At 47.5% G+C, this 18,392-nt stretch overlaps 1 protein-coding gene across 6 annotated transcripts in view; it reads left to right on the top strand.

Moving 5' to 3' along the window:
* phc2b (polyhomeotic homolog 2b (Drosophila)) overlaps positions 1-18,392 on the top strand; it is a 52,994-nt gene that overhangs the window by 26,604 nt on the left and 7,998 nt on the right. The window contains exons 4-9 of one of the 6 annotated variants that reach the window (XM_029247752.1): positions 224-301; positions 739-900; positions 4,293-4,445; positions 4,740-4,763; positions 5,279-5,573; positions 6,151-6,195. In XM_029247752.1, the coding sequence (XP_029103585.1) occupies positions 224-301; positions 739-900; positions 4,293-4,445; positions 4,740-4,763; positions 5,279-5,573; positions 6,151-6,195 (757 nt within the window). The remainder of the gene's footprint in view (positions 1-223; positions 302-738; positions 901-4,292; positions 4,446-4,739; positions 4,764-5,278; positions 5,574-6,150; positions 6,196-18,392) is intronic. The other 5 variants (XM_029247749.1, XM_029247748.1, XM_029247747.1 and 2 more) reach the window with 5 other exon arrangements.

Here is an 18,392-nt window from a genome sequence, read left to right on the forward strand (position 1 = left end):
AGGGCAGCTGGCAATATAGTAGTTAGAGTTGCTGCCTTTTGGCCCCAAGGTCACAGGCTTGATCCCCACCTCTGGCTGTAGTACCTTGAGCAAGGTACTTACTCTGAATTTCCCAGTTGTATAAATGGGTAAATAATTGTAAGTTGCTTTAGAAAAAAGTGCCAGATAAATGCATTATTCCCATAACCCCTGGTTTCTATCCTGGTCCTCCCCCTCCCTGTAGGCCAGCATTGCAGCAGGAAGACAGGGCTCCAGCCAAAATGGTGCATCATCCCAGCATACCGGATCCACCCAAACCACTGTGAGTCTCACTGGTTTCACTTTCCACCAGGAAAATTGCCCTTAAACACATTCCTGGCGACTGACAGTGGCTGTTAATCCCTTCCGTCTTTCCTTAATGTCTCATATTCTCAGTAGGCTTACAAACTGTAAAATGTACCTGCCGCTGCATAGATGCTGATCTCTCCTTGCTCTTCCTGTTAAAAGGTCACGTTTTACCGACACGGAGGTCATGTGTCTGAAAGAGGCATATTTCCAGTCCCACATTCACACTCATGAACTGAGCAACAGGCCATTTTTCCACACCCACCGTGTTTTTGCAAGTTTGCAAGTTACTTTACAAGACAAGAACGGGCGCCATCAGCCATGATCAGTCTACCTATCTAGGATGATGTCAAGTGATGCTGTGTGATATAAGCACCCTCTCCTGTGCCCCTCCCCTGTCTCTCACCCGTCCAGATTAATCTGACAACCTCCCCGGCGGCTGCCCACCTGATCAGCCGAGCGCAGAGCGTCAGCTCCGCCCCTGCCGGCATCTCCCAGCAGGCCGTGTTGCTGGGTAATCCCCCCAGTCCTGCCCTCACTGCCAGTCAGGCCCAGATGTACCTGCGTGCCCAGATGGTAAGCATGGGCATGTTCTTAGCCACGCACCCTAGGGCCAGCACTTCTAGCAACCATAGGCCCAGCGTGGTGACGAGTATGTGCCGTGCGTGTGTGCGAGTGTGTGTGTGTGTGTTTACATGTATGCTGTGTTTGCCTGCATTTGTACCCCTGTGAACCACAGCAGTTGTGAAGGGACGGTGCATTCTAGAAGATCCATGTCCGGTCATGGGAAATACTTGTAGTAGCTGTGATGTCATAACCCCCTGTTGTTTGCATGAACGTGTAGAAAGTAGTTTTGTTGTACGATTTTCCCATTGGCAGTAGAAACACTTCTGATGAACTATAATTCCCGCAGCGTTTGCATTTGACACCACGCAAGAACAACAGCAGGAAGAATATTCGGTGCTTCCCATCATGATGAATGTGGTCGATTTCATGTCCGAGTTTCGCTAGGAGGGAAAAAATGTGTCTCTGTGATGTCGCAATCTGTCACGAGCAGTTATTGTGGAGACCTTCTTCCTATTATGAGCTGTAGAGCGTTTTTTGCCCTTTTTTCACCAAAAGGTCCCTGAAGGTGGTTTGTTTGTACAGCCCTTGTGACCATCATCATCACATGCATGTGCATCTACAGTGGCGATTGCTTGTAGTTCTGTCCTTCTTTGTGTCCCGTTCCGCACCTCAGTATCCGTCTGCCCCATGTGTCGAGTCCAGGCTGGATTTAACTGTCTGCCACATGTGTCATCGGATCACCAGCATGTCAGACCCCCCCGAGAGGCCGCATGTTTACTCGAGATAGTCCCAGAGCGCTGGGGCACGTCAAGCCTCTCTGGCATCTGCTCTCCGCAGATCTAAAGGCCTGGAGCGTCTCACCACGGGACGGGATCCTGCCTCTACGGTTGCAAGCCTGTGTGAGCTGGCTGGCAGAATTAGGGCACCTTCACGGTGCTTATAGAGTGCTGTAGCCTATCTGGCGCCCCGTGGCACCCTCGCACCCGCGCCTGTTCCAAATGGCACCGCCAGGTCTCTATTCCAGACTGGCTGCCAGTGTCTTTTTCCCATTCTTGGACACCGGGCACCACGATGTTACTTGGGGAAATTGAGGAGGGGGTGAAGTCAGAGGTGACATCTACACTATAGACCAAAAGAAAAGAGTACTACAGGGTGGCAAGAAGCTGGAACCACTTCACTCACTTTACCTTGGCAGCAGACATGGGTGACACCCTATCGGGTCTCACCTGTTTTACACACTCCAAAGCATACTTACATTTATTCATTTAGTTGGCACTTTTCTTCAAAGCAACTTACAATGTTAAATTTAAATTATTTACCTGTTTATACAGCTGGGTTATTTTGCTGAAGTGACTGAGGGTAAGGACCTTGCTCAAGGGTACTACAGCTGGAGGTGGGATTCAAACCTGTGACTTTTGCATCCAGAGGCAGCAGCAATACTACCAGCTGCCCTTTCTTACAGAGCTGAAGTTTTTCACCTTTGAGACCTTAACACACGACACTCATGTACCTAGGTGGTGTACAAGGGACAGCTTTCATCAGCAGCCGAGCAGTCGGCACTCAGTTACTCTGTTTTACATCTTGGCCGCCCTCTGTCCAGTCCGGGGCACAAAAACGTATTTGTGCTTCCGGTTCATCACACATCTCTAAGACCGGCACTTTTGCAGATAATCTGTTTTAAGGGCAACATGTCTTCACATAGTGAATCTTTCATCAGGCAGTTTCTTGGTTGAGGTTTATGTCGCCAAGTGTTTGGTTTTGTGGAAACACTGAAGCACTGGGGGTCTGTCACCATTGCATTTATATTTCTTTCATAGGGAAGCAATACAGTTATGAAGATTACTGTACTTAAAATACATTTAGGATGAATAAAGGTCATTTTACAGTTTTAGATCGCTCCTATAATTTACAAGCTCCCACATATCATTGACAGTGTTGTCATGTCAATATAGCAGTTATGAAAAGTTATATAAAAGCCAACATACTGAACTGTGTGAAATCAAAGATGCAAGAAACTATTTATTTATTGAATATGTGTTTATAGAATAAGGTCATCTGATATGTAAGTACTTTGGGTACAAAAATCACTTTAAATGATCAACAGTTTTGAACCACTCAGCAGCAACACTAACTGGCATATATAGTACTGTTAAAAGTATGTGAACCCTATTGGGATGGTCATTTTTTCCTATATGAAATATCAAAAAAGACATGTAAAATTAATAAATGATAATGATTTACACCCCTGATCCTTCTTACCTACTTGGTGTAACCAATGCAACTTGGGCTTCACTTATTTTTACACCTGCACTACTTGTGTGTTTCTACTACACACATGATATCCTCTGAAGCAATATAGGGAATTGGTCATTACACACCTATTATGTCACATGAGAAACACTGGTTCTCATTAAATAACCCTTTCGTGGTAAAACTAAGGGACACAAGGGGTTCACACACTTTCAAACAGCACTGTATTTTGTAAAATGTAAAATTTTCTATACTGCTGTAAACCTTTAACACAGAAGCTTTATTATGCATGTTTTATTATAAGGGGACAGTAGACTACTCACCTTGATCTCCCATGTTACACCTCCACAAGAAAATGTGAGCTGGGTTCACCCAGTATGAATGTTGTCATCATTATACACCTGTTTGTGAACCGACAGGTGTCCCATGTAAGGTGTAAGCTGTGTCTGCCAGCTCAGGGTACACTCCGGTGACCCATCCCTCAAAGCAGAGCTTTGCAGCCTAGTTGTACTTCCCAGTATAAATAGATCTTTGTTCAAACTAAGTGCTTATTGAGTTGGGCTGGACTGGACCTGTGTCACACGTCTGATGTTTCTTAAAAAGACTGATAAAAGTCTTGAAGACCTACATATAGTCTATATAGGGTCTATAAGATGATAACATGTTAATTTGTGCTCGTAAAGCAAATATTAAGAAATCAATATTTAGCCTGTACTGTTCAATTATTCACTCTTTAAACCATTTTCTGCCACCATCACTTTTCTCCAGAGTGACTTACAATGTTAGGTTTGTGAACTAAGCTGTTTACAGTTATTTACCCGTTTATACAGTAGCAATTCAGCAGTTTTTACTGGGGAAGATCGGGGTAAATACCCTGATTATGGGTACTACAGCAGGAGGGATATAAACCCAGAACACACTGTCTCGGTAATAAAATAGTCACGCATTGTCGGCTAATTAATTTTGGAGGCTTTATGAAGTACAAACCAGCAGGTACAGTCTCCTAGGATGAGTGTATGAGTGAGTCGGGTGGGTGCGGGGGTCAGGGGGGGTTGTGGGTTCTGGCCAGATGTGTTTTTTTTTTTTTTTTCCTCTGGCTAGTAGAGGGGCCCATTATTAAAAGGTGCTGTATTCTGATGTGTGATTTCCAGGCACAGCAAAGTAACCTTGTGCAAGTAGCTAGGAGCCTAGGCCGTGCTGTTCCTTTGTCCCCCCAGCTTATCTTCACCCCCACCGCCACCGTGACTGCGGTTCAGCCGGACGCCTCCTCACAGTCAGCCGGGCAGCAGTCGGCCAGCGCGCAGGTAGAACACACAGGCACGCGAGCTCCCGCGATCACGTGTCATTAACTGCTGCTCGAAATTCACGTTTTTTATTAATATTTCTTTTTAATTAATGCCGCAACATTCAGCAACAATAGAATGGGAATGAGAACACATCCTACACAGACCCAAAACACAACACAGAGAGGCACGCAAATCTAATATGCCTGCATGCAGACACACACACACACACACACACACACACACACACACACAGAGTAATGTACCTTCTCCAATACCTTTCTCCCATTACTTCTCTGTCTTCATTCCTTACAGAGACTTGAAAATACAAGAATTCAGGTGGAGTATTATGATGATTCTTAAACATTGTTTCACACTGTGAAAAGATATTATCCAGTCTTTTTGTAACATTGTCAGTACTTTTTCCTTCTTTATTGTCATCCATTAGTGAACATGTGACGGCAAATAATGCATATTTCTCTTACATGACTTGATGTACAGTAATAACCCCCCCCATTAGAACGAGAATTTGTGTAATTGGCACAAGTGCACTAGGGGGCGGCATCAGTTACCTGCAGCAGGCTAAAAACACATTTCTCTAAGGGAGGAAAATGGTCAAGGATTCAGTTATTTAAGACCCTGCCTACATAAGAAAAAAAGGCAGAAAATTTTTATTTGTGTTTCTTTGATGTGGAGAATATGTACTTACGTCCTGAACGTTTGAGCCCCGTGATAGAAGCTTGTTTATGGAGCTGATCGTAGCTCGTTACTAACATGGCGTGCACGACGTGTGTGCGCGTGATTTGGGTGACTGAATGGCGGGCCCCCGCTTCCTTACTCATGTGTCCTTTCAGGTACAGAACCTGGCCATCCGCAGCCAGCAGGGGCCAGCGTCTGCCTCTCCCTCCCAGACACAGCTCCAGGGCCTGAGCCTCAAGCAGAGCCCCCTCTCAGTCCAGGCCACGGGCCAGCTCAAGAGCTCCGGCCAGGGAGGCCAGGGAGGTCAGGGCTCCGGGGGGAAGGGCAGCCCACCCGAGGCCTCCACCGAGGGCGGTAAGAAGAGTGAGAACGCCTCCGGGTTGGAGGCGCGCGTAGTGAACATGAGCCGCAATGTGACATCCGTGAGCAGCCACCCTCTCATTGCTCCAGGTGAGCGGCAGTGTGTGTTCCCCTCTCTGAAAGCACCCGGGCCAGTTAAACAGCACCTTTGTCACCCGCTGAGAAATGTGAAATAGATGTCGTTGAAAAGCATCCTAAGCTCAAACCTTGCACATTAAACTGAGTTTTCACTGAGTACGCTGGGTTCTAAACATTTGACTCGTGAATTTTCAAAGATATTAACTTTGTTTAATATATTGCGCTTTTTCTTTTTTTTCTTCATTTCGTGCTTTTTCGTCTCTTGTCAAAAATTCGATTTTTTGCGTATGGAGCGCAATCTGTGTTTCCACATTCATTGCTTCGTAGTAAAAGGCACCCAAAGAGACACGGGAACTGGGAGCAGATTAATTCGACTCCACCCCGAGTGTTTATATGTCAAGTGTATGTGCGTGCTGGTGATCAATAACTACGTGACATACGCTGCACGTGTTTATGGGTGACAAACTGAGCAGAAATTTGTGAAAACGATATATTTCTATTTTCTGTCATTTCAGATTAGATCTCATTTTAAAGTAGCTCAAAGTTAATAAAATGCTGAATCTTACATCATATTTTTTATTTATTATAGCTATATCCGAGACTTTTACAGAACCTACCAAAGGAATAAATCGAGGTATGTGTCTATATTACATTTTTTTGATTGTTTAGATAATAAAGTCAACTGAAAGTGGCCAGATGGTGACAAACCTTGGAAATGCTGATGTGTTGATTTGGACAGCACTGATTTGGACAGGTGTGGAGCGCACATATTTTTTATTTTTAGTATTATTAAAGAAGACCCCTCTGAGGTGTACCTGCCTCATATACATAAATGTCGTACAGCTAATTTTTTTTATTCTTTGTAGCTTTATTTGTGGTTTTTTACAGAGCCAAAGCAGTGAATAAATTGAAGGACTTCTGTATTAATAAGCTTTTATTGATTGTGACACAGCGGTTGGATTTATGAAGCGCAGTGGGTGGGACCGGGTCCTGCTTTCCGGTGGGTCTGGGGTTCGATTCCCACTCGGGGTGCCTTGCGAAGGACTGGTGTCCCGTCCTGGGTGTGTCCCCTCCCTCTCCAGCCTTTTGCCCTGTGTTGCCGGGTTAGGCTCCGGCTCCAGCTCCACACAACCCCATATGGGACAAGCGGTTCAGACAATGTGTGTGTATAAAGGGGGTAAATAATTGTAGGTGGCTTCACACTGAAAGTCGCTTTGGAGAAAAGTGTGAGCTGAGTGAATAAATGCAAGCCCAACTTCTTAACCTTTATCTTCACAGAGAGATCCTAACCCTAACCCCCAGGAGCTTGAGAGTTAGATCATTCCCCATTTCCAGTCATTGTCTTAAACACAACTCATGTGTATAGTTATATAGCTGAATCCTGGGCTGTCAGTTTTGAAAATGCATTTTTATTTCTATGTTTTTGGGATTGGTTAAGAACAGAATTTCGCCTCCCATCCACACCTCTGCCTTTGCTGTGTGTTCTTTAAGGGGGACGTGTCCAGGCTAGTCTTGCTGCCAGTCACTGCACTGATAGCCATGAAGTGGTTCCACCTCTTCAGTAGACAGTCTGCACCAACGGTTTCCTTTATTCGAGGGTGACATTGTGGTGTTGTTGTCTCACAGCGCCTGGGAGGTGCAAGAGGGCGTGGGTTCGATCTCCACTCAGACTCTATAAAGTTTGCATATTCTGCTTGTGTTTGCATGGATTTCCTCTTGGTGCCCTGGTGACTCATTGTCGGTAGTGTATTGAGTCACCGTGAGTGAAATGATGTCAGGTAAACACAGTGTTTGTTGGAAGCTGCTTTCAAGAAAAGTGTTTCATAATCGAATAAATGTATTTCTGACTTCTGCTGGGTGGAGGGGTCATCAAGCAGAACCTGTCTGGTGCCTGCCTCCATGTCTGGTTGAGACTTGCAGAGAATCTTACATTTGCATTTACATTTATTTACTTAGCAGATGCTTTTCTCCAAAGCAACTTCCAATGAACTGTATGTAGTGTCATCAGCCCATACACTTTATTCACCACGGTGACTTATACTGCTAGATACACTACTTGTACTGGGTCACTCATCCATACATCAGTTGAACACACTCTCGCTATGGGGAACCTCGACAGCATGTCTTTGGACTGAATCTGCTTTGTGGTAGCTCTGTGTGTGATCCTATCAGTTTGTTAGAGAGTATGGGAGTCTTGTGTGTATGCGGGTGCGTGTGTGTGAGTGTGTGTGAGTGAACCTGTGCATCCACAGCTTTGTTTCTGCACCAGGTCCGACTGAAAAGAGAAGCCTGCGGTGAAAGAAAAATCACTGTCATGCTCACTAGAGGGAAGAAAATTGAGGTGGTTGCCATGGTCACCCCCCCCACCACCACCACCACCACCCTCTCCTCACATACAAACACACTCACAGGGGACTTAATGGGACTGGTGAGAAGGAGAAAACCACACCTGCAGCTCGGGGTGTGATGTTGAGAGGAGGGGTACAGGCAGCCACCATTTCAGGACAGAGAGGCAAGACCGCTGCCTATTCAGCTTCGTTGGCCATAAATGGCAGCGGCTACTGTGATCCCAGACATTTTAGCGCTGACATTCTTGGTAAAAAGTTGGGTTCCACAAGAACCAAAATAACAGCAGTACACGAAAATAAACCAACAAGAGATTCATCAAGATGTGGTTACACAACAAATTCCACATATGGCGCTGCTGCGAAACGGTCTCCTCCTTGTTGTCTCCCTACTTTCTGTGTTGGTGTGTGAAGCTATGGCGCTATCTGCCCCCGCTCCATTTGTTATGCAAAAAAAAAACCACGGCTTTCCGGCAAAAAGCTAAAGCACTCATTGATGAGTTCATTACGTAAGCCGTTTGAGCGTTAGGTATCACGTCTTTCTTGTTGAAACCCAGCGATGAAAGTAGTGCAGCTGCATGCTGATCTGTTTATAGGAAACGTTTCCAAAAGCTGCTGCAAACGACACGGATGGGTGTCCGTTTTTTTGGTGTGTTGGGCTTTACGGCTCAGCGTGTCATCGCATCCGTTTCAGTGGATCTTGGATGGGGCACGCTGACATGCCACAAACAACGAACAGCCTAATGTGACACACGTGCGCCCGGGGGGAAGGACGGCAGGTGAAGGAGTGCGTGACGAGTCAAGGCATAAGCGGTGCAAATGTACAAAGTCACACCCATAATCCCATGGCCTGTCGAAACAGGCTACGCTTACTCTGGCATAAGTTACTACTTACTTGAAGGAAGCAAACTCCTCCTGGAGTGCTCACTGGGGTTTTTGCGGGATTAAAAATGAAAATAGATTGCGCGTCGGCTTAGGGAAGTGGCTTCTGATTGACGCAGTAAAGCCACCTTTCACATTGTTCCATTATGTCAGTATGGAATATTTCACTTTTCTTTTCAAGGTTTCATTCCACGACTTGCACAACTGGGTAGGTTGCTCCAATCTAGTACGCTTAAAAACACATCCAAATTCTAGAAACAATGACACTGCCTTCCATTGTGGTACCCTGATGACTGAGCATCTGTGAAGGTGCTGTAGGTAGAGCATGAACCACAGAGACAATCAAGGGTTCAGGGTAGAATGCAAGACTGTAACCAGAAGTTCTTAAGGTCCCAACTTTACGGAATCCGCAGGCCCCCCTTGTACTGATGGTGTGATACCATTCTCACCCCATTGCCTTTTGCTAAGATCATTACCCTCTGCCGGACCATTTCTGAAGCAAAGCGCATATCACCACTGAGGGGTTCTGCAGAGTCAATGGGGACGTTACATGGGGAGACAGGGTTTGGTCCCCAGAGGCACAGTTTAATTTCAGAAAGTAATGTAATAAACAAATAAACACACACACACACACACACACACACACACACACACACCCACACATTTTCAGAAGCACTTGTCCCATACAGGGTCACTGGGAACCGGAGCCTACCCGGTAACACAGGGCGTAAGGCCGGAGGGGGAGGGGACACACCCAGGACGGGACGCCAGTCCGTCGCAAGACACCCCAAGCGGGACTCAAACCCCAGACCCACCGGAGAGCAGGACCATGGTCCAACCCACTGCGCCACCGCACCCCTATGTAATAAACAGTTTTTATATTTAAATGGTTAATCTAACCCCTCCGTGAACCGCCACCTTACCGTGGTGGAGGGGTTTGAGTGCCTGAATGAGTCCAGGAGCTATGTTGTCTGGGGCTATATGCCCCTGGTAGGGTCTCCCATAGCAAACAGGTCCTGGATGACAGACGGGACAAAGCGCGGTTCAAAAACCCCTTTTGAAGAAAAAATCAAGGCTTTCGTTTACCCCGCCCGGCATGGGGTCACCGGGGCCCCACCCTGGAGCCAGGCCTGGTGGCGGGGCTTGCATGCCAGCGCCTGGTGGCCAGGTCTATGCCCACGGGGCCTGGCCGGGCTCAGCCCGAAGCCATGACGTGGAGCCGCTCTTCGGTGGCCTCACCACCTGCCGGAGAAACCGTAAGGGGCCGGTGCATTGTGATTTGGGCGGCGGTCGGGGCCGAGTGCCCGGCCGACCCAAACCTCGGGCGCCAACTCTGGTTTTTGGGACTTGGAATGTCACCTCACTGGCGGGGAAGGAGCCTGAGCTGGTGCGGGAAGTTGAGAGATACCGTCTAGATATAGTCGGGCTCACTTCCACTCACAGCTTGGGTTCTGGAACCACTCATCTCGACCAAGGGTGGACTCTCCACTATTCTGGCGTTGCCCAGGGTGAGAGGCAGCGGGCGGGTGTGAGCTTATTAATAGCCCCCAGTTTAGCCGCCATGTGTTGGAGTCTACCCCGGTGAATGAGAGGGTTATCTCCTTGCGCCTTCGGGTCAGGGAACGGTCTCTCACTGTCGTTTGTGCTTATGCGCCTAGAGGCAGTGTAGAGTACCCGGCCTTTTTAGAGTCCCTGGGGGGCGTGCTGGAAAGCGCTCCCACTGGGGACTCTGTCGTTCTACTGGGGGACTTTAACGCCCACGTGGGCAGCGACAGTGATACCTGGAGGGGCGTGATTGGGAGGAACGCCTCCCTGATCTGAACCCAAGCGGTGAGTTGTTATTGGATTTCTGTGCTAGTCGCGTTTATCCATAACGAACACCATGTTCATGCATAACGGTGTTCATCAGTGCGCTTGGTACCAGGACACCCTAGGTCGGAGGTCGATGATCGACTTTGTAGTTGTTTCTTCTGACCTTCGGCCATATGTCTTGGACACTCGGGTGAAGAGAGGGGCTGAGCTGTCAACTGATCACCACCTGGTGGTGAGTTGGATTCGATGGCGGGGGAAAAAGCTGGACAGACCTGGCAGGCCCAAACGCATAGTGAGGGTCTGTTGGGAACGTTTGGCGGAGGCCCCTGTCAGAGAGGTCTTCAACTCCCACCTCCGACAGAGCTTCAACCAGGTCCCGAGGGAGGTGGGGGACATTGAGTCTGAATGGACTATGTTCCGCGCCTCCATTGTCGGGGCGGCGGTTCGGAGCTGCGGCCATAAGGTCTCCGGCGCCTGTCGCGGCGGCAATCCCCAAACACGGTGGTGGACACCAGAAGTAAGGGATGCCGTCAAGCTGAAGAAGGAGTTCTATCGGGCCTGGCTGGCTCATGGGACTCCTGAAGCAGCTGACAGGTACCGCCGGGCCAAACGGAGCGCGGCTCTGGCAGTCGCCGCGGCAAAAACTCGGGCTTGGGAGGAGTTCGGTGAGGCCATGGAGGAAGACTTTCGGTCGGCCTCAAAGAGATTCTGGCAAACCGTCCGGCGACTCAGAGGGGGGAAGCGGTGTTCCACGAACACTGTTTACAGTGGAAGTGGTGCACTGCTGACCTCAGCTGAGGATGTCCTCCGGCGGTGGAAGGAGTACTTTGAGGATCTCCTCAATCCCTCCGACACGCCTTCCGTAGAGGAAGCTGAGGCTGGGGACTTGGAGGGGGACTCGTCCATTACCCTGGCTGAAGTTGCTGAGGTAGTCAAAAAACTCTTCGGTGACAAGGCTCCAGGGGAGGATGAGATCCGCCCCAAGTTTCTCAAGCCTCTGGATGTTGTGGGGCTGTCTTGGCTGACACGCCTCTGCAGCATCGCATGGAGTTCGGGAACGGTGCCTCTGGACTGGCAGACCAGGGTGGTGGTCCCTCTTTTTAAGAAGGGGGACCGGAGATTGTGTTCCAACTACAGGGGGATCACACTCCTTAGCCTCCCTGGGAAAGTCTATGCCAGGGTACTGGAAAGGAGAATCCGACCGATAGTCGAACCTCGGATTCAGGAGGAGCAATGCGGTTTTCGCCCTGGCCGTGGAACACTGGACCAGCTCTATACCCTCACTAGGGTGCTGGGGGGTTCGTGGGAGTTTGCCCAACCAGTCCATATGTGTTTTGTGGACCTGGAGAAGGCATTCGACCGTGTCCCTCGTGGCATCCTATGGGAGGTACTTCGGGATTATGGGGTTCGGGGCTCATTGCTACGGGCTGTTCGTTCCCTTTATGACCGGAGCAGGAGCTTGGTTCGCATTGCCGGCAGTAAGTCAGACCTGTTCCCGGTGCATGTTGGACTCCGCCAGGGCTGACCTTTGTCACCGATTCTGTTCATTATCTTCATGGACAGAATTTCTAGGCGCAGCCAGGGAACGGAGGGTGTCTGTTTTGGTGGCCGCGAGATCTCGTCTCTGCTTTTCGCGGACGATGTGGTCCTGTTGGCTTCATCAAGTCAAGACTTGCAGCATGCACTGGGGAGGTTTGCAGCCGAGTGCGAAGCGGCGGGGATGAGAATCAGCACCTCCAAATCCGAGGCCATGGTTCTCAGTTGGAAAAAGGTGGATTGCCCCCTCTGGGTTAGGGGGGAGTTGCTCCCTCAAGTGGAGGAGTTTAAGTATCTCGGGGTCTTGTTCACGAGTGAGGGAAAAATGGAGCGGCAGGTTGACAGATGGATCGGTGCGGCGTCCGCAGTGATGTGGTCATTGTACCGGTCTGTTGTGGTGAAGAGGGAGCTGAGTCGTAAAGCGAAGCTCTCAATTTACCGGTCGATCTACGTTCCTACCCTCACCTATGGTCATGAACTCTGGAGCATGACCGAAAGAATGGGATTGCGGATACAAGCGGCAGAAATGAGTTTCCTCCGCAGAGTGGCTGGGCGCACCCTTAGGGATAGGGTGAGGAGCTCAGTCACCCAGGAGGAGCTCGGAGTAGAGCTGCTGCTCCTCCGCATCGAGAGGAGCCAGTTGAGGTGGCTCGGGCATCTGTTCCGGATGCCTCCTGGACGCCTCCCTGGGGAGGTGTTCCGGGCTTGTCCCACTGGGAGGAGGCCTCGGGGCAGGCCCAGGACACGTTGGAGAGACTATGTCTCCCGGCTGGCCTGGGAACGCCTTGGGGTTTCCCCAGAGGAACTGGAGGAGGTGTGTGGGGAGAGGGGAGTCTGGAGGACTCTGCTCGGACTGCTGCCCCCGCGACCCAGCCCCGGATAAGAGCGGAGGAAGACGGATGGATGGATGGATGGATGGTTAATCTTAATTACTTTTTTAATAACAATTTTTTGAATGATGGAAAGATGATGGAATGATGAGGTGACTTGTGTACTGTATATTGGTTTATGTGGTTACATTAATTCATTTAGCTGGTGCGTTTCCCCAAAATGACTTACAATGCTAAGATAGCCACGCTTATTTACATAGCTGGGGAGTTCCTACTTGAGTAATTTAGGGTAAGTACACTGCTCAAGTGTACTACAGCCAAAGGTGAGATTCAAACCTGTCCAAACCAAACCAAGTCCAAAGTCTGTAGCTCTAGCCCTAACTACGAGCCACCCCACAAATTAACTGCAACATTAACTGTACTCTAGAATCACGTGTCTGCATCCAAAGCTTTCCCTCTGTTGATGTGACACACTTTTCGTATTGTTATCTGAGCTGTATAGGTGGCATGTGGCACAGTGAGTAGTGCTGCTGTATCACAGCACCTGGGTGGTGTAAGAGGATATGGGTTTGATCCCTGCTCAGTCTGTGTGGAGTTTGCATGTTCTCCCCGTGTCTGTGGGGGTTTCCTCCCACAGTCCAAAGACATGCTGTTCAGGTTCACCCTTAGTGTGTGAGTGACAGAGAGAGTGCGTTCCACTGATGTATGGATGAGTGACCCATTGTAAGTAGTGTATCTAAATGTATGTTGCTTTGGAGAAAAGCATCTTGTAAATGTGCTATCCAGTTGTTGGGAACCAGCATTAGTGAGGAAGCTATAGATTAAATTTTTATTTATTTAGCAGACACTTTTCTCCAAAGTGATTTCCAATGAACTCTATGTAGTGTTATCAGCCTACACACCTTATTCACCATGGTGACTTACACTGCTAGATACACTACTTACAATGGGTCACTCATCCGTACATCAGTGGAACACACTCTCTCCATCACTTTACCAAACAAAACAGAACCACTACTCAAACGGAAACTAAATTAATTGTCAGTCCATTGGGTTTTGCTCTCAATTAGGGTCTCTAGTGTCCCCAACCCCGCTTCATCTTAGCACCACTGATAACTAAAGCGTTGAGCCCTGGGCTCATTGCATTTCAGTCGATCCCTCATCAAGTTCAATTATTGGCTTATATTGATGAAGAGAATATTTTCTTCCTGAAGTGATTTCAACAGATTACACTTTTCCACCTGATCCATTCATGCAGTGCAATATTTAATGGCACAACTCAAGGCAAGACAATGGTAGGGCCTTTCCTCATCCTTTGCTATGTTGTCTTCTATCCCAGTACTGAAAAATTATGTGGTTTTACTCTACAGACATGGGAAACACCATTCTCACATGTCAAGTCCTGTACTGATTAACAGAGGGTTCTTCCTTTGGGGAAACCATGTCTAACCTGACATAACCTAGTAGCTGTATAAAACTTTATCAGAATATCAATGATTCCTGATCACCTTCCTAGTAATTTTATTTATTTTTTAAAGATACATATAAACATTTGCGCTACATTACAGGAGTAGCTGCATAAAGGTTTATCAGGGCATGATTTTAAAGTTATAGTGCATGAACATTTACACCTTACATGAATTTAAGAGATGATGGGCAAAGTGAGTCCAGAAGAGGTGAGTTTTAAGACCCTTTTTAAATCTGGACAGAGATTTAGCAGTTCTGAGTGAGAGGGGGAAGTCATTCCACCACAATTGAGCCAGAACTGAGAACCTCCATGCTTTACCTTTCATGGGTGAGACCACTAAGTGGGCAGAAGTAGAAGAGTGTAGCAGTCTGGCTGGGGCGTAGCAGATGAACAAGTCTTGTAGATATCTGGGAGCAGTTCTATACTGATGCCTTTGTAGGCCATAACCAGAATCTTAAATTTGATCCGGGTAGCTATAGGAAGCCAGTGCAGAGAAACGAGTAGAGGAGATATATGGGAACACTTCATCAAGTCAAACGCAACTGGTGCAGCAGCAGCGTTCTGTATGAGCTGTAGAGGATTGATGGCAGTCGCGGGAAGGCTACACAGGAGACAGTTGTAATATCCAGACAGGATGCCACTATGGCCTGGACAAGTAGTTGGGCAGAGTCAGTTGTGAGGTAAGGACGGATCCTGCGGATGTTATACAGGATGTATCTGCAGGTCCCGGTTGTGGCTCCGATTTGTTGAGAGAAAGACAGACTTGAGTCAATCATTACTCCCAGACTCTTGGCCGAAGAGGTAGGCAAGATGAGGGAGTTGTACAGTTTGATCAATAGATCATGACAGGAAGACAGACCAGCTGGGAGGTGTAGAATCTTTATTTTGGAGAAGTTGAGTTGTAAGTGGTGATCAGACATCCATGCAGAGATGTCCAACAGGCAGGCAGTGATGCGCACAGAAAGTTATTTAGTTGCCACCGACTTTTCCGTGCAACAACGTGTCTCACAGTTCCACAACAGTACATCTGTAATGAGCCATTTGGGTTCAGCTGCTATTCTGCTGCAAACGTCTGCTGCCACTGGAGCAAGTGGTCCAACAGGAGAGTACTTTTTAAGCTACCACGTTCCTTGGTAGCATTTGAACAACATCACTTGAGTTGTCTTTTGTAAGTTTTTATGACTGTGATAAACTTGCTTTCACAGTAGACAAGTTTCATTTTTGAGTCCCATGGTTCCACACTGTTTTGTCTTTCTTGGACTCTGGACAGAACTTTTACATTTTACGTGTGGTTGTTTAAAGGACATGAATATCCAGAATAGTTTTGTACTAAAGCAGAGGTCCAAGTCTCATTCTTGGTGATGCACTATATGCGCAGCTTTTATTTCAGACTGACCTGTAATTTATTACTCTTATTTGGTTTGTTTATTGAAGGAATGACACAGCTCAAGGAATGCTAAACATAAGGAATCCATGAGTTAAGGACTTGTATCAGTTGTGAAATACCCATACTGCGGAAATTAATTTCAAAGTGGTTGGTGAAAGCTCATATTCTTTGTTGCTATGTAGAATCCAAAAATTACAGCGTGTGCTGTGTATGAAATTGTTTTTACAATAGGCTTTCATCAGTCTCATAATTTAGATTAATCTGTCGCTTATTAACTTCAGCTAGTCCTCAGCAAAAGCGTTCAGTTCAACATGATTTGAAGTTTATTATTTATTCTGTGAATACCTCAGTTGGAACAAAGGCCAGCATACAGTGGGCGTTGCTGGGGTCAGGATGAAGAACCACTGCGCTCAGTCCTGGCTGAATTCTGGCAGTGACAGTGCAACTGTGTTTCAGTACGATGTATTGCATCAGAGCCGGTTACACTTGGCTTTGGAGGAACATGGGTGGGTGCAGAATCCAGAGGTCAGTTCCCAGGTCTAAAGCTAGATTCTTTGGACATGGCTGGTTCCTCCGAGCTTCTGGGAAGTCAGGGGGTTTTCCACGTTGTGTTCAGACTCTGGTGTGGGAAAGAATGACCTGCAACAACGGACTGGGTAGGAAGGGGTTTGAGTCATGCAAACTCATACCCATACCACACTGTAGTAAAAAATAAAAGGCCGCCTCAGTCCTAGCTGGAACCCCCACTCCAAAGTCTTTCACTAAGCCCCTCGCTGTTTCCCATTAACTGCTTCCGGGAGCTGTTGGGAATGACTGCAAAGCAGAGTCCTGTTTTTGGTGCTTTTGACATTCAGTTGCACAGACTTCCTCTCATCGCTCATGGCCATTTTTTCTCTCCTCAGACAATTGATTTCAGGAAAACCATCTCATTATCACCTCATGGTTTTGCTCTCTCTCTAGTTAGTATAGTGCTGGCCCCAACCCCCGTGCCCTCAGGGGTCCTTCCCCCGTCCCCCATTCTGCTGTCTTAGACTCCTTCATTCTCCTGGTAGCCGCTGTTGGTGGTGGAGCTGCGCCAGCCATGCCTTGTGTAATCGTGTAGAGGCCATATGCGTTCCGCTGAAGCGCCTGGGTCTGCGGTCTCCTTGAAAATTTCCAGGCGCACTTCTCTCGAGAGGAAATGATGGAGCAAAGGCCCAGAGCCACAGCCATAATGTTGTGCCACGGGCTTTGGCAGCAGAGAAGGGGACGGGCGCAGGATGAGCCACTGAGCACAAAGCTTTCTTGTGGCCTCTGGGGAACAAGAGAACACAGATGACAGAACTGGTGAATCCAAGTGAGCTTTGCAAAACAGCCATGGAGACCCCACGAGGCCCATGATCAGGATATGGCTGAAAATCTGAAGCTAATCAACACTACTTGTTATTTCCCAGCAAACAGATTTGATATTTTCAAGAGAAAGCAACAAATATCATAATTGTGCTATAACAACTAGTAAGGATGTGCCCTATATCTAAAACAATATATAATGTAGAAACAAATTCTGGATAAGCCCATGGAAACAAACAAATGTGTTAGCCTCTTAGGAGTGCAGCAGTATGGTTGGGGTATAGTGGGTGATCAGGTCTTGTAGCTCTCTTGTTAAGCAGATCCGGTGATGGTTTTGTAGGTCGTAACCACAGTTTTGAATTTGACCTGGGCAGTAATAGGAAGCCAATACAGACAGATGAGGAATTGGGGTACATGGGAGCAATTTAGTAGGTCAAACACAACTCGTGCAGCAGCATTCTGAATCAGCTGTAGAGTTTGATGGCAGAGGCCAGAAAGCCAGACAGAAGAGAGTTGTAGTGGTCCAGGCGGGATACCACCGTGGCCTTGACCAGGAGTTGTGTAGAGTTTGTTGTGAGAATAGGGCGGATCCTGCTGATGTTATGTAGGATGTATCTGCAGGACTGGGTTATGGCTTCGAGATGTTGAGAGAAAGACAGGCTTGAGTCAATCATTACTCCCAGGCTCTTAGCCGATATCATTGCCAGGAAAACTGTCACAGTCTTGTAGCTCTGGACATTTTTCTGTGTTTTAAATGTCTCAATTTTTATTTTTTATTTTCATCACTTTCGTGTGAGCTGAAGGACAGTGAAACCCCGGTAGAAGGTCAGGTTAGCTGAATTGACAGCTCCCCCCACAACCCACCTCTGCCTATAATCAACTAATGACAACCAGCTTCTTCATATTGAGACAGAATCAGGAGAGAAATTAAAACAGTACATCTGAGGGCCTGGGGAGATCTTGGAGAGCAACTGAAGGGAACAGATAGGGCTCTTTAGAGTAGAGCCTGGTCTGTGGTCTATCATTTCTTTAGCTGTTTTTGTGCCTGGTTTAGTTTATATTTGGTGTTCTCCTTGAGGAAACCACGTTACTTGGTTTGGTTTGTATTTGAATAATAAAACCTGTCTTGTTTGTTGAACCAGCTGTCTAGCGCTTCTGTCCGACCCATGTGGCCACCTCCTCCCTAAAATTCGTCACAATCACATTTATTGACATTATTATCCATATGTATCTGGTGTTTAA

The sequence above is a fragment of the Scleropages formosus genome, chromosome 22 (assembly GCF_900964775.1).
Source record: "Scleropages formosus chromosome 22, fSclFor1.1, whole genome shotgun sequence".
NCBI lineage: Eukaryota > Metazoa > Chordata > Actinopteri > Osteoglossiformes > Osteoglossidae > Scleropages > Scleropages formosus.